Genomic DNA, 15,361 nt, shown 5'->3' with positions numbered 1-15,361 from the left:
CCCCCTCCCTATTCATTCATAACTGGGACATAGTAATCACTTATTTACAAACACCAAGTTATCAGTAATGATCATTCAGTGTTTGTTCTGCACAGGAAGAAACGGGAAATATTTTACATATTTACTGATCCTCTACCCTCCATCCTGAACTACTCCACCCCCTCCCACCGGAGCAGAACTCTCCGCCACACACCTCCCCGCGGCATCAGTTGGATCGGCTCGGGGTTCCCTTACACTGGTTTTCTTAGTCTCATCACAAAGTCTGATATATACTGGTTAATCCTGCCAGTGGAATATACCTACTGCGCAATCCTGTGTTGTTGCGGCAAAGAGATGCTGCACTGGTCCTGAATTTAGAGCAGGCTTGCCACTTTCATGTAGGCTGTGACCACTTGCAGCGGAATGAAAAACTGCTTGGCCAATCTGGATTCCCAAGCATGTAAGCTTGGGTCAATTGGCATTTGGTCACACCTAGCCATGGCTTTGTAGGTTGACAGCACTGTCTCTATTGCTGAAACACTCCCACTGTAGACTGCAGTGCCTGGAAGGTGAAGCATATGAGACACAAATGAAGGAGATTTTGTTTCAGAGAAGGTAAATTAAGTTTTCTGTTTACTTTATAAGGAATCACAACCGGATTCAGGATCTATTTAGACTGTCATAAAGGAGCCTTCATTTGTACAGCAAGAGACTGCATTGTTACAAAAGTTCTGCCCTTGCAATTAGAACAAACAAATTAAAACACACAGGTAATTCCTTTTTTTTTATTTTTTTAAATGATTATCGCTGTTAACACCCTCCCCGATGTCATTAATAAATAAGTGGAACAATATGAAACACAATCTTTACTTACTTGTCATTAGAAATGCTACAATCAATCACAGTCTTTTTGCTGGTGTTCACTATAATAAATGGTAAATGTATAACTGAATTGGATGGAGGTGATCTATTTGTTTGCTGCTCTGTTTGACGATTTCTTTGAACTAGATTTTTAAAGGCAATTTGCTGGAATAAAAACAGTAAAATAGAAAATTAATAATCGATGAGCAAAATTAATAATCAATGATCAATGTGAAATATTGGGAGTTTAAGTGATGCCCTTTATTGGCCAACATAAGTTATGCACGTTTTAATTCTAGCCAAAACATTGGGCTTTGGATGGAGTGGGTAAGCATTAGAACCTATTGGGTGTTTAATGCTAGCCAAGAATCCGTTTGTGTTTCCGCTTAATTACAGTCATAGTAACAATGGTTTCACCATATAGGAATTGAAGGACAGAAATTGGAATAAAAAAAATTAAAAAAACAATTTATATACCGCCAACATTTTCCGCAGCGCTTTACAATATAGGGAAGACATTACAATACAATTCAAGATGGTAATGAGGGCCCTAACCGTGAGAGCTAACAATCTAAGAGGGAGGGGCAAGTGATACATGAGGAGGTAGCTGTGTTAGGATGAACTGTTTGAGAATGTGATATTTCAGTGGTTAGTTTGAGGTGGGATAGGCTTCCCTGAAGAGATGAGTCTTTAGTGATCGCCTAAAGTCAGTCAGAGTAGGTGATAGACGGACAGGTTGGGGTAAGGAGTTCCAAAGAATGGGAGAGACTGTAGAAGTCCTGGAGGCGAGTATGGGAGAAGTTGACGACTGAGCTAGAGAGCAGGAGATCTTGCGAGGAGCGGAGGGGACGGTTAGGGTGATACTTTGGGACAAGTTGGAGATGTAGCTGGGGGCAGAGTTTTGGTTGGCTTTGTAAATGGTTAATATTTTAATTTTATCCTTTGGGCAATTGAAAGCCAGTGGAGGGATTGACAGAGGGGGGTTGCAGATACTGGGCACTTGGTCAGGTGGATGAGTCCAGCAGCAGCATTCATGAGGTGGTAGGCCAATGAGGAGGGAGTTGCAATAGTCAAGACGAGATACGAGTGGATGGGTAATTTAGTGGTTTCATTGGTGAGGAAGGGGCGTATTTTGGAGATTTTACGAAGGTGGAGATGGCAGGATTTGGATAGCGATTTGATGTGGGGCAGAAAGGCGAGGTCAGAATCAAGCATTATGCCTAGCACCTTGGCATGGGGGAAGGGATGGATACTTGTGTTATCAAACCTCATCAAAACGGAGAAAATATGAGCTCAGTTTTTTAAAAATTGAGCTTTAAGAAGTGTTGTGACATCCAGGCTGATATGTCAGTAAAATAGTGATACACAAGGACACTGAGGGGGCAAGTTGTGGAGTGGAGAGATATTTGAGTGTTATCGGCATAGAGATGGTATTGGAAGCCATGCAAGGTGATCAACAGACCAAGGGAGGTGGTGTAAATAGAGAAGAGGGCCAAGGATAGAGCCTAGGGGGACCCCTACAGAAAGAGGAAGAGGTAGATTTTTAGGTGCCACTAAAGGAGCACTTAGATAGGTAGGAAGAGAACCATGAGAGAGCAGAGACCTGTAGTCCAAGTGGAGTTTTTTTTTTTAGAGAGCAGTGGGTGGTCAACTGTGTCAAAAGCAGCAGAAAGGACTAAATAGCAAGAGTAAGAAGTAGTGGCCATTGATTTTAGCAGTTAGTAAGTCATTAGTGAGTTTTAGGAGGGCAGTTTTGGAGTGTTGGGGGTGAAAGCTGGACTTTAAGGGGTCTAGCAGATTGTTATCACTGAGGTGGCGGCTCAGGTGGTTGTAGATTAGGCGTTCTAGGGCACGCGCAACCAGGACCCCGTCGGGAACCTAAACAGCCGTTAGCGGCTGTTATATAAAAGCGTTTTGCCGGCTCTACAGCATTTGGGGTCTTAGAGACTCCTGATGTCTCTATAAAGAGGACCTGTCAGTGTATATTGGCTATCACATAGGGGGCTTGTTAGCCCCCTATGTGATAGCAATCAAGTGTGAAAAAAAAAAATTTAAGTACAACATTAAAAAAATGGAAAAAAAAAACCACCAAAAAGTCTTAAGTCCCCCACCCCCACACTTAAAAACGTAAATATGCGTCGGGTGCACCTACGTGCGAAAACAACCATTTAGCCACGCGTTACATATCGCCTTAAATGTTGGAGTGATAACACTAAATTGATGAGCGGTAAAAGCTTTTAAAATGCCGCCTATGGACAATTTTAGTCATGGTAATTTTTTCGATTTTGTGGGCGCACGCATTTTTAAAGCTCGATATTTACCCGACATGACCTTGTCTTTTATATTTTACCAAAAATTTACGTGCTGATAAAATGTTTTAAAACAAAGTAGGGAAAAGTTTTTTTCCCAACATTTTCGGTACTTTTTTCATTATATAGTTAAAAAGAAAAAAACCCCGCAGTGGTGATTAAATACCACCAAAAGAAAGCTCTATCTGTCCCCAAAAAATGGTATAAAATTCATTTCAGTACAGCGTTGCATGACAAAATAAATGTCAAACTACTGCAGCGCTGAATACTGAAAAAAGGCCTAAGCAGGAAGGGGGTTTAATACCACGGTCACCAGGTGGGTAAGGAGAGTGAAAAAATAAGTCTGTTTGGCAGCATGTTTGGAGGAATTATATTTTAGGAGGGCAGCTTTCCATAGTGTAAAGTCTCGTAGAGTTCTTGTTTTACGCCACACTCATTCCAGAGTGCAGCTATATCTTAAGATTTCTGGTTTCTTCTGTTTGCCACGGTTGTAGTGGACAAGGCCTAAGTCTGCATGTAGTGAGGGGAACCAAGTAGTCTAGGGAGGATAAGAGTGAGCTGTTGAAGACATAAGCAGCCAGGTCAGTGGTGAGACTTTGTCAGGCAGTCAGTAGCAGAATAGAGAATAGAAAGGTTGAAATGGCGAAGCATTCTCCGGTAAGTGTGCCGATTAGGGGGATTTAGGGTTGTAGACAGGGTGAGCGTGACACTGATAAGGGGTGTTGGAGAGGTTGCAAGCAGTGCATAGGTGAGGGAACACAAGATCTAGTATGTTACCATCAGAGTCAGTGGTAGCAATGGTATTTATGTTAGTAGCAATGTTGAAGTCTCCCAGAATGATAGTGGGTATTTCACAGGAGAGAAAGTAGAGTAGCCAGGCAGAGAAGCCTTAAAGAAAGCGAGATACCGGTCCAGGAGGCCAATATATTACAGCAATCCTCAGAGAAACTGGAGAAAATAGGCGAATACAGTGAGCTTCAAAAAAGGAGGGGGAAAGAGGGTGGTAAGGGCAGAACTTGAAAAGTGCATTGTGGGGACAGGATTCTTTTTTCGATTTTGTTATGTTGCAGGCTGATACTACAGTTTTAATTCCTTTTTTTTTCCTTCTCATTAATCTACACTGAGTACACCATAATATAAAAGTTAATAGAATTTTAGAAATGTCTGAAAAAGAAAAAACTGAAAATATCACATGTACTTAAGTAATCAGACCCTTTACTGAGCACTTTGTTGACGCACCTTTGGAAGATTCCTGCTCTGTTTTTGTTCTTTGGCAGCTGAAGAATTTAGCATTTCCCATCTGTCCAGAGAAGAATGGTCACTAGAGAGTGCAAATCTCCCCATTAGACAGACCCCAATTAAAACCTCCCAGGGGTTTTATTACTTCAACACTATCTAGTCTGTTTTGAGGGACATCTATTGTCTGCCACATACAATGGTGTTTTAACACATCTGGGCAGGTTAAGAACACCTCCTAGACTCCCAATTATGCAACTGCAATCAACACCTGGTTGCGATTAACAGATTGTGTGGATTGGAGCAACATTCACCATGTTTATTCCCAGATAATTTTTTGTACAAGTCATTCTGAATTGAGAAAGCTGGTTGGATGACCAGTGAAACGTCTTCAAGAAAAATACAGCAAGTCCAGTTGCCTTGACTTCTTTTTTACAGATAAACCATGACCTGGATGAATGAGAACCTTCACAGGCGTAATTGTAATCTCCTACGGATATTGTAGAGCGCTGCGCAAACTGTTGGTGCTATATAAATCCTGTATTATAATAATAAGCAATCCTTTAAAAGCCTTTACAGGTCATCTATTTACAGTTAACCATGAATGGCCCTATAAGTATTGATCTCACATTTTCTTTTCTTAAAGTTCCCAAACTCAGGAGTTAAACCTTAAAAATACATTCAAATACCTGAACTAATAACAAAAATGTACAGTATCTTATTTGCGTATTACTCAGCTGTAGATCCTCAAATCACCTCTGAATTTGTGCAGACACTGTCCTTCCTTCTGGAGGGTGGCAACGTTTGTTACCCATGTTCCTTGTGTGTGTGTTGTAAAGTAGCCACCCCTTCAAGCTTGCTCCCATGATGGACTTCAATCTCATGTTTAGTTAACTAATTTGTATTGAAGTTGGTTATAGTCTATCATGGGAGCAAGCTTGGTGTGGTGGCTACTTTACAGCACCCACAGGAACTATGGGGAACAAAAGTAACAACCCTCCAGAAGGAAGGACAGTGTCAGCAGAAATTCGGAGATGATTTGAGGATCTACAGCTGAGTGTACACAAATAAGCTACATTTTGTTAATCACTAAGGTACTTGAATGCATTTTTAAGATTTAACTCCTGAGCTTAGTGTCACTTTAATGCGCATTGATTCTGGGTTTATTCACTGGAGGGAAGAGCTGCAAACAGAAAGGTGGCACCTTTCAGTCGGTGTGGAAGTGATTAGGTAGCTTTACATCTAGCCAAATCACTTCCATCAGAAAGCGGACAGTTGGCTGAAGGGTAAAAAACTCTAGGCGCTGCTCCTGCTGCCACATAGTACTTATTAAGAATTCTAACCTTTCACTGTCAGACATGATTGTTCTGTGCAGCCGGCTTCTTTTAATATATTTTATGGCAACAGGGTTTAGTAAACATTAGATTAAGAATTAAAAATTCTTACATTGCTTACAAAAATTAAATACAAGATTTTTGTACTCACCATGAAATACTTTTCTTGGAGTCCATTGAGGGACACAGTCTTATACCTTCAGGCTATACTACTGCCTGAAAAAGGATTCGACTCTGACAAACACACTGTAGGTCAGCCAAAGATAACCCTACCATTACCAACATGCCCCAGTTTTGAAGCAAAGCATTACCAAGAGCATGATCATAGATACAGAGGGGTGGGACCTGTAAACTCCAAGAAAACAATTTTATGGAGAGTACAAAAATCAAATGTCTCTTTTATCCACAGAGGAACTCAGGCAGTCAAACCTTTTAGAAGCCCAAAAGCAGTCCAACTGCAGGGTGGACAACACAGTAAACTACCACTATTGGGCTCAAGGAAAATGGTGTGTGTGGACCACCTGCAGATTAAATAGCCACTGGAAGGACTTTACTTCTTCAAGCTGGCATCAGATGAGGCTGCAACATCCATGTAGATCATAGAGAGCGTGTGGACAGAACACCAGGTGGCTGCCTTTCAGATCTGGAAAACAAATGCTCGACCCTGAAAAGCCCAAGAAGCACTCACCAATTCTAAGCATGCGCCTTTACAGGAAATGGTGGAACCCAATCCTTGAGGCAAGAAGCTTGGATGATGGCCTGTATGAGCCACCTAGAAATAATGAGAAGTAGGTGCACCCTTATTGGGTCAATCCAGAATTACAGAAAGGAAAGGAAGATTGCCCTGGCTGAGGAAAAAGGGAAGTCCTGGGTCTCAACACCCCCTTGTCCCTATGCAAATCCAGAAATGGTTCCTTGCAATATAAGGTTGTCCGTTTCAGACACTTGTCTTGCAGAGGTGAGGGCTATAAGAAAGAAAAACCACCTTGTGGGCGAGTTGAGCCAGGTCCATATGTAGGCACAAAGAGAACCAGATTCAGACCCCATGCACTCACAACGGAACAAACGGGGAACTACATAGGAGACTCCCTGTACAAATGTTTTAAACCATGACAAGCCAATGGACTCTAATAGAAAAAGAAAAGAAACCTAATCCCCGATTCTGCCGAGAGCCAAATGAAGGTCCGAAACCCAGCTGCAGGAAGGAGAGAATTTAACCCACAGAGAAACTCTTGAGGTGGTAACCTCAAGACTTACAAGTTCAGTATACCTTCCACATCTGATGAGACATTAAGAAAAGCAGACTTCCTAGCTTTCATCGTCAATCACAAACTCAAAAGTCCCTCAGAACCTGGGCATCAACTGCCATGCCATGAGCCAGGGTGGCAGATCAGTCCTTCAGACAGAAGATTCCAACAATCCAGTAGAGCACATAGCATCTGTTAGGAGTCTTCCCAGGTTGGTGAATCACATCCACCTCGACAAGTCCAAACCAATGAGGATCAGTGGAATGCCCTCCACCGCGATCCTGAGAAGGAGACAAGGAAGAAGTTCCAGGAGAGGTAAGGCACAGATAAGGATGTATTGATTCCCACGGAGCAACAACAGCATTCATTATTTCCTCTAGAGGAACCCTGTACCTGCAGACAAACATATCAAGTTTGGTGTCAAACCTACAGGCCAGGTGGTCCACATGCAGTGTCCCCCCACCTGCGAGAGGCCTCAAAACTCTTCTGGTTGTAGAAGACCCACTTAATCTAGGACAGGGGAAGGCAACCTTGGCTCTCCAGCTGTGCTGAAACTACAAATCCCTTAAGGCATTGCAAGCCACAGGCATGACTCGCAGAGGCATGATGGGATTTGTAGTTTCAGCATAGCTGGAGGGCCAAGGTTGCCTACCCCTGATCTAGGAGCTACTGGCTGAGGAAACCTGCCAGCCAATTGTATATTCTTTAACTGTACATGGCTGACAAGGCCGGAATGCAAAGTTCTACCCAGGACAGGATCTGATCTATCTCTTGTCACAGCGAGACTTATGGTTCCTCCCTGATGACTCATGTACTCTAGCACTGTAGTGTTGTTGAAATGAATCTGAATTAGATGACCCTACATTAGGATGGATCAATGCTGTAGAGATCGAAAATTGCCCAAGGTTCCAGGATGTTGATCGGGAGGCAATACTCCAAGAAACAAGTGTCCTGCACCAACAGGGTTCGCAGGACTTCTCTCCAGCCTGACAGGCTGTCTATTCTTGGATCATCCTAGAGACAGAATGAAAGCACTTCCCTGACTGCACAGCCCGATTTCCAAGCTACCAAGTCAGGGACAACCTGGTCCGTGGTGGTAAACTAATCGGTCTGTCTAGAGACCAGATTGACTTGTCCCATGACAACAGAATGTTGCTCTGCAAAGGTCTGAAGTAAAACTGGGCAAATAGGACTGTCTCGAAGAAGCCATCAGACCTGGGACTCATGCAAAAATGGAAATGGCTCAGGGGACTGGAGTGTCTGAAAATTCTACTGTGGAAAGGAATGCTCTGGCATGACCCGTGCCTAGGACTAGACCCTTATACTCCGAAACAAACTTCACGATACATCCAGAACGCTGTAATGTTCGGATAGTAAATTTCACATTGTCAGAGAGCCCACCCCTACTATTCCTTCCACATGTGGTCAAAAGAGAAGGAGACAGGCTTCAGAGACTGGGGAAGCAGGTAGCCAGCTCAGCGGTTTGGGAGAATACAACTTGTTTTTTTGGGGGTTTTTTTTAGAACCTAGACAAAAATTAGCAGTTAACCCTTACAGTGCGGGGGTAGCCCCACTGCTGTAAGGGTTAATAAACGTTTGGGCCAGATTTCTTCTTTCAGAGCTGGTCCAAAGAGACACTGTCATCGGCTATGCTTCATTTACACCCCTCCAGAAACCCTTACAACCTTTTGTTTCTTTTCGAATCGGCTATGCAGATCTAACACTTTTTACACAAGGATTTTCATAGTCCAGAACCTTAGCCCCAGTACCCTACACATATGCACTGACCTGAGACACATGCAAGAAATAAGGCAGGAGGCTTTAAGCCAACCGTCAGCACATGCTCTATAAGCGAGAGAGCAATGTAAACAGTAGTTAGATCATTTTTAGAAGATTTTAACCAGTCAGACATTGCTTGATAAAGTAATGATGAATTTGATGAAGGGCAGGACTCATTAAGAGAGGGCTTCCAAACGATTGAGTTCTTAAAAATGGATGCAGCCCTTATTGGAACAGTTAGTGCCCCGTTAAGGTGGAACACTGCTGGTTACACAGTGAAAATAGACCACTTCTGCACAAAATCCTCACTAAGCGGATACAGAGCCAATAGGTGTTTAGCAGCAGCAAAACAGATGGCCAGAGGTGACCAAATTTACTGTAGGCAGGCAGCAGGAATGGACTGAAGTTCCACCTGGCTCTTTTCAAGTAGGAGAAGCAGCAACAGGTGCATGGCGCTTTGACACCTGTATGGTGGAAGTGCACATGCAACACTCCAGTCAGCAGACAACATCAGCGCCCAGTCCCACAGCATTAATTCCACCTGTGGTAAAACTGGTAGGAACAGGGAATGAAGGAGCCACGTGACCTATGTAACCAAGGTATCTCCCTGTGCTTGGCCTGACCAGCCTTCTCCCTGTGCTTGTTTAGAGACATGGCAAGCACTGAGGCAAGGATAAACCAACATCAGCCTTTAACACGACAAAGTTGTATAAATTAAGTCCACCCTCCTACGACACTAGCATAAAAACTGAGGCATGTGGGAAGGGTTAACCTAGGATAGCCTACAGTTTTAGTTTGTCAGTGTACAATCCTTCTGAAAATAAAAGTATACCTCAAAGATTTAGGTTTGTGTTGCTCAATGGAAGACAAAAACCAGATTATTATTTTTTTAGTTGCTATAGTAGGGAGTATGTGCTACATCTTTTTAATTCGATTTTGTATTCCTTTTTAATACTTTTCATTCAGAAACCAGGAAGGACACAATGCAATATAGGTCTTTAATTGCCTGTTTGCCTACAAGAATGTTACCATTCATTAGGCCTTCCTATTTTAAATACAAAAGGGTTATGAATATTCTGTTAACAATTTTCTAGTTTCTATATTTGTAATGGGGCCAGGAAAAAAACCAACTACAACAAACCCTAGAGCAGTGGTTCTCAACCTGTGGGTCGCTAGATGGCGCTGCAGCACCGGCAGCCGAGGAGGATCAAAGAGAGGGGAGCGGGCGGGAGTGAGGGGAGTTGAATGCCGGCTTGGCCGCCAGAGAGCCCACACTGGCCGCCAGAGAGCCCCATTGAGCTCACATGAGCCCACACTGGCCACCTGAGAGCCCACACAGGTACTAGTATTGGTGCATTCCTAAATATTACCATTGGGGGGGTCACCACAGCCTGGCAAATGTTACCAAGGGGTCCCAGCCCTAGAAAGGTTGAGAACCACTGCCCTAGAGTAAAGATAAATGCAGGGGGGAGGAAGTTTCTCAGCGATCGCGGTGTATTCAAGCAGCTACCGCTCTGGAACGCACACGCTTTCGGTGTGAACAAGGCCTAAATGAAACGTCAAACACTGTTTGCAAATTTTGAAGAGTTCAACAATCCTATTTTTCCGCAGTGTTTTTTGAGCACAAAGTATAATATGCCAACACTGAGCGATAATACGGCAAGGAAGAAGATTCCTTAACCGCTTTAACATCAGGGTGTTTACACCCCCTTCCTGTCCAGGCCAATTTTCAGTATTCAGCACTTTGACATTTATTCAGTCATACAACGCTGTACTGAAATGAATTGTATACCTTTTTTTGGGGACACAGAGCTTTCTTATGGTGGTATTTAAATCACCACTAAAAAGGAGTTTATTTTTTTTTCATTATAAAAAACACAAAAAAGTACTGAAAACTTTGGGGGGAAAAAAGACCTGTTTTCCTATGAAATGTTGTGAAACATCACCCCAATTTTTAGGTAAAATATAAGACGGGGTCACGTCAGGTAAATAGACAAACCTGTCATGCCTTAAAATTGCACGTGCCCGCAAAAATACTACGACACATAAGCGACGCTTTAAAAAGCTTTTACCACTCACCAGTTTAGTGTTAACGGTGATTGATGGCCCTATAATTATTGCTCTCACTCCGACGTTTGCAATGATATGTAAAATGTGCGGCGCAATAGTCATTTCCGTGAGTAGACGCACCCGACGCATGTCTGTGTGAGTATGTGGGGGCGGGGGACTTTAAAGATTTGTTTGTTTTTTAAATTTTTCTTTACATGATATTAACTTTTTTTTTTTTTACACTTAACTTTATTGCCATCACATAGGGGAATAAGAAGCCCCCTATGTGAGAGCCAATTTACATGGACAGGGCCTCTTGGAGACATCAAGGTTCTCCAAGATCCCAAATATCCCCTAGAGACTCCCCCAGAGAAGCAGATATCTGGCCACCAGCTTCTCTCCGGCTTCTGTAGCCGGGAATGACAGCTGGATTCGGAAATTATGTAATATACATCACTTCCTGCATTTTGACATCGGAGAGGAGATCAGAGGGAGATTGTGCACTGACTGTATTGATCTCCGGTGACAGTCACCGTGCCGGTCCCGGCCTCGCACCGGGCACAGCAGATCTCGGGACCGACGGCAACTGGAGTGGGGCGCATACCAGCAGAAAATGCAAGCGGTCGGTCATCTCTACAGACGCTGGGAATGCTTGTATGTAAACAGCCATTGCTGTTTACATTTTGGACAGTTTCCCCACTTGTGCGTGGCGCTGAGCACAATTAGGGGCGGGGAGGGATATCTTAAAAACGCCCATCCGCATCTACAAGCCTCCCGTTCGGCCGTTTAAGGTACGGCCAATGGACAGAAGATGGTTAATGTAAAAGGTCTCCCTTGGTTAAAAAAAAAAAAGAGAGAATATGTTTGTGCTTTACAACTGATAACACCAATAGTACTTGGGCGAACATTTACGATACATATTTGAACAGTTAAGATTACCTGTAGAATAAGTTCCTGCAGCTGAGACTGTTTTTGCTTTATTCGTTCAAGTCGTCTTTGTCTTTCAACCTTAAAACAAAAGAAATTAACATCATAATTAAAATTAACTAAATTTTGCTATAGTCACAAAATATTTTATGCATTACCAACTTAAAGGAGAACTATGGGGTTAGGGCTTTTCCCCATAGTTCTCCTTAGGGTAACGGGAGGACACAAACTAGCTTCCTCCCGTCACCCAAAGCTCAGTATACCACGAGCTACAGCTCGCGGTATACTGAGAAGCCGCAGCTGAAGCGTATCCCGACAATTATGTCTGGATCCGCCCAGCTGCGTGAGTGACAGCTGGCTCTGCTTATCTAGAGGCAGGGCCAGCTGTACATGTCCCCTCCCCCGTCCGTTCCGCCAGTCAGCGCTGGAGGATGGGAGCGGGCAATCCAGCCCCTCCCCTGTCACGGCAGAGAGCTGTAACAGGATCGAGAAGTGAGCGAACGCCGGTATGTGTTCGCTCACTTCCCGATCTACTGAGCCGACCTGTGAGTCTCATTGTCACAGGTGGCTAGAACTATGAGGTGAGTGAAAAGCACTCACCTCATAGTTCTCCTTTAACGTATCAGTCACTTTAACCAGGACAAAAGCTGCTCGCAGGTATAAAGCGCAGATGCCTGCACATACATGCATGGACAAATTTGTTGCTAACCTTCCATGAAAAACCAACCGCCCACAATTTTCTCTGAAATTCGAAACTAAAAAAGGTTCATTACATATTTAATAAAAATGAGTCTTTAGTTTTGATTCAACAGAATATTTTCTATAAAACAAATGAAAATGGAATGGAAAAAATGATGGGACTCAACCTAATATTCTGTTGCACAACCTTTATAGGCAATCACTACAAAGAGGGTGATGTCTATAGCGCGCAATGAGACTTCTGCACATGTCAACAGGCAGTTTGCCCACTCTTAAGGTACCCATACACCTTACGATTATCGTACGATAATCATATGCGATCGACTTTTCGTACAACAATCGTAACGTGTGAATAGAGTGCCCGACTGATAGTACTGAGCAATCGTACGACTTGACGGTCAAGCATGTTTGAAAACTTTGGTCGATCGTACGATGTTCGCATGGTTGGTGGCGTTTCTGTCCTTCAAAAGTCGCACGATTAACACTGCGCATACGAAAATAATTGTGGTCAATTACCGCAAGTCGTTCAGGTGTTTGTTTTTTTTTTACTACCGCTGATTGAACCTTGCGATAATCGGGGCAGGATGGGGCCGTCGTACGAAAACCATACGACGGTTCGATCATCAGACGAAAAGTTTTGTCCGATAATCGTAAGGTGTATGGGCACCTTTAGGCTCATAGAAGGTCACTTAAGAAAAGTCCACTGTTTTGGTATAAATTCTTGAGTGCTTTTAGCTGTGTGTTTTGTGTTAACATCCTGTTGAAGGACTCATGATCTGGAACTGAGACAAAGCTTTTTGACACTGGACAGTAAGTTTCACTCCAGAATTCCTTGATAGTCTTGAGAAGCCCGAAAAAGCATTTCAGAGCCTACTTCATGTTTCACAGGAAATACTGTGCTCTTTTCTTTGAAAGATTATTTTTTTCGTTTGTAAGTATGTGACATACCAAAAAAATTGGATTTTTGTACTCACCGTAAAATCCTTTTCTCTCCGTTCATTGAAGGACACAGGCAACAGATCGTAGATCCTGAATGGTAGGGTAATATCGCCACCTGCAGGAGAAGGACGCTAGGCACAAAACTAAAGACCAATTACAGCCTAGGGGCGGCCCCTGCCGGTGGCCTAACCCCCCACCTGCTGACAAGTCTCCAGTTTAGTAAGCAGTTAGGAGTGTACACCCCATAAAGAGGGCGGGGCCTGTGTCCTTCAATGAACGGAGAGAAAAGGATTTTACGGTGAGTACAAAAATCCTATTTTCTCTCCCGTTCATTGAAGGACACAGGCAACAGATCGTAGATCCTGAATGGTAGGGACGTCACCAAGCAGTAACACACTGAGGGATGGGCAACAATAAAACACCCAAAAGACCCCTCAAAGCGCCGCCTGCAACACTTTGAGCCCCAAACCAGCATCTGTCAATGCTAACACGTCCACCTTGTAGAACTTAAAGGTGTGAACAGAAGACCAAGTAGCGGCCTTACAAACCTGAGAAACTGAGGCCCCGTGGCGGAAAGCCCAGGAAGCCCCAACAGCCCTAGTAGAATGGGCAGTGACAGGAAATGGAGGCTCACGCCCTTAACGGCGTATGCCTGAGTCACAACAGTACGTATCCACCTAGAGATGGTAGCCGCCGACGCGGCCCAACCCTTATGAGGACCCTCCGTGAGCACGAACAGGGAGTCGGTCCCGCGGAAAGAAGCCGTAGCTTCCAAATAAACACGAAGAGCGCGAACCACATCCAAACAGTGGAGCGCACGCTCCTTCCTATGAACCGGCTTTGGACACAGGGAAGGTAAGCCAATGTCCTCATTCAGATGGAATGCCGACACAACCTACGGCAGGAACGCCGGCCGAGGACGGAGAACCGCCTTGTCCCGATGCAAAACCAGCAATGGGGACTTGCAGGACAAGGCAGCCAACTCCGACACCCGCCGAACGGAAGTGATGGCCACCAAAAAGGCCACTTTCTGTGACAAAGATATAAGCGGAATCTCCTGAAGAGGCTCAAACGGGGATTCCTGCAACACTGAAAGTACGAGATTCAAATCCCACGGAGCCAAAGGCGCGCGGACAGGGGGAGCAATGCGCGTCACCCCCTGAACAAAGGTGCGAACCAGAGTATTAGACGGCAAAGGCCGCCGGAAAAGCACCGCCAAGGCAGAGATTTGGCCCTTCACAGTACTCAAGGCCAGCCCCTGAGCCACCCCGCGCTGCAGGAACGCAAGGATTCTGCAGATGGAGAATAAACGCGGGGACAAGGCCCCAGCCCCACACCAGGCAAAATAGGCCCTCCACGTGCGAGGTAAATTTGTCCAGAAACCGCTTTGCGCGCTCTGAGCATAGTGGAAAGGACCGCATCGGACAACCCCCGGTCCTTCAGGACCTGGCTCTCAACAGCCACGCCGTCAAAGCCAGCGACTGTAAAGAAGGATGGAACACAGGACCCTGGGACAGAAGATCGGGACGCAGAGGCAGACGCCACGGGGCGTCCACCACAAGCTGAACCACGAGGACGACGGTGACGCCCTCGACCGCGATCCGACGCAGCAGCCGAGGCAACAGACATAGTGGAGGAAAGGTGTAAATCAGACCGTAAGGACCCCAAGGGGCCACCAGGGCATCCACGGCCTCCGCCCAGGGATCCAGGGCCTTGGTCACAAACCTGTCCACCTTGCGCTTGAACCGAGACGCCAGAAGATCCACCTCCGGCGTCCCCCAGCGACGACAGAGCTGCTAAAAAACCTCCGGGTGCAGAGACCACTCCCCCGGATCCACCGACTGTCGACTGAGGCAATCGGCCTGCCAATTGTCCACTCCCGGGATGTAGATCGCCGAGAGAGCCAGAACTCGATGTTCCGCCCAGGACAGAATCCCGAACACCTCTCGACCCGGGCCACGCTTCTCGTGCCGCCCTGGTGGTTGATGTACGCCACCGCGGT

At 44.9% G+C, this 15,361-nt stretch overlaps 1 protein-coding gene across 1 annotated transcript in view; it reads right to left on the bottom strand.

Annotated features, from left to right (window-relative positions):
* The window catches only part of TFDP1 (transcription factor Dp-1), a 67,831-nt gene that overhangs the window by 12,390 nt on the left and 40,080 nt on the right, over positions 1-15,361 (bottom strand). Inside the window, exons 8-9 of the mRNA XM_018562244.1 lie at positions 11,734-11,802; positions 854-1,005 (exon numbers count right to left, since the gene is read on the bottom strand). Coding sequence (XP_018417746.1) covers positions 854-1,005; positions 11,734-11,802 — 221 coding nt within the window. The remainder of the gene's footprint in view (positions 1-853; positions 1,006-11,733; positions 11,803-15,361) is intronic.

Source organism: Nanorana parkeri, unplaced genomic scaffold (genome assembly GCF_000935625.1).
Source record: "Nanorana parkeri isolate BGI_ZX_2015 unplaced genomic scaffold, ASM93562v1 scaffold567, whole genome shotgun sequence".
NCBI lineage: Eukaryota > Metazoa > Chordata > Amphibia > Anura > Dicroglossidae > Nanorana > Nanorana parkeri.
The sequence above is the reverse complement of the archived record's forward strand: the minus strand, read 5'-3'. Positions and strand labels throughout refer to the sequence as shown.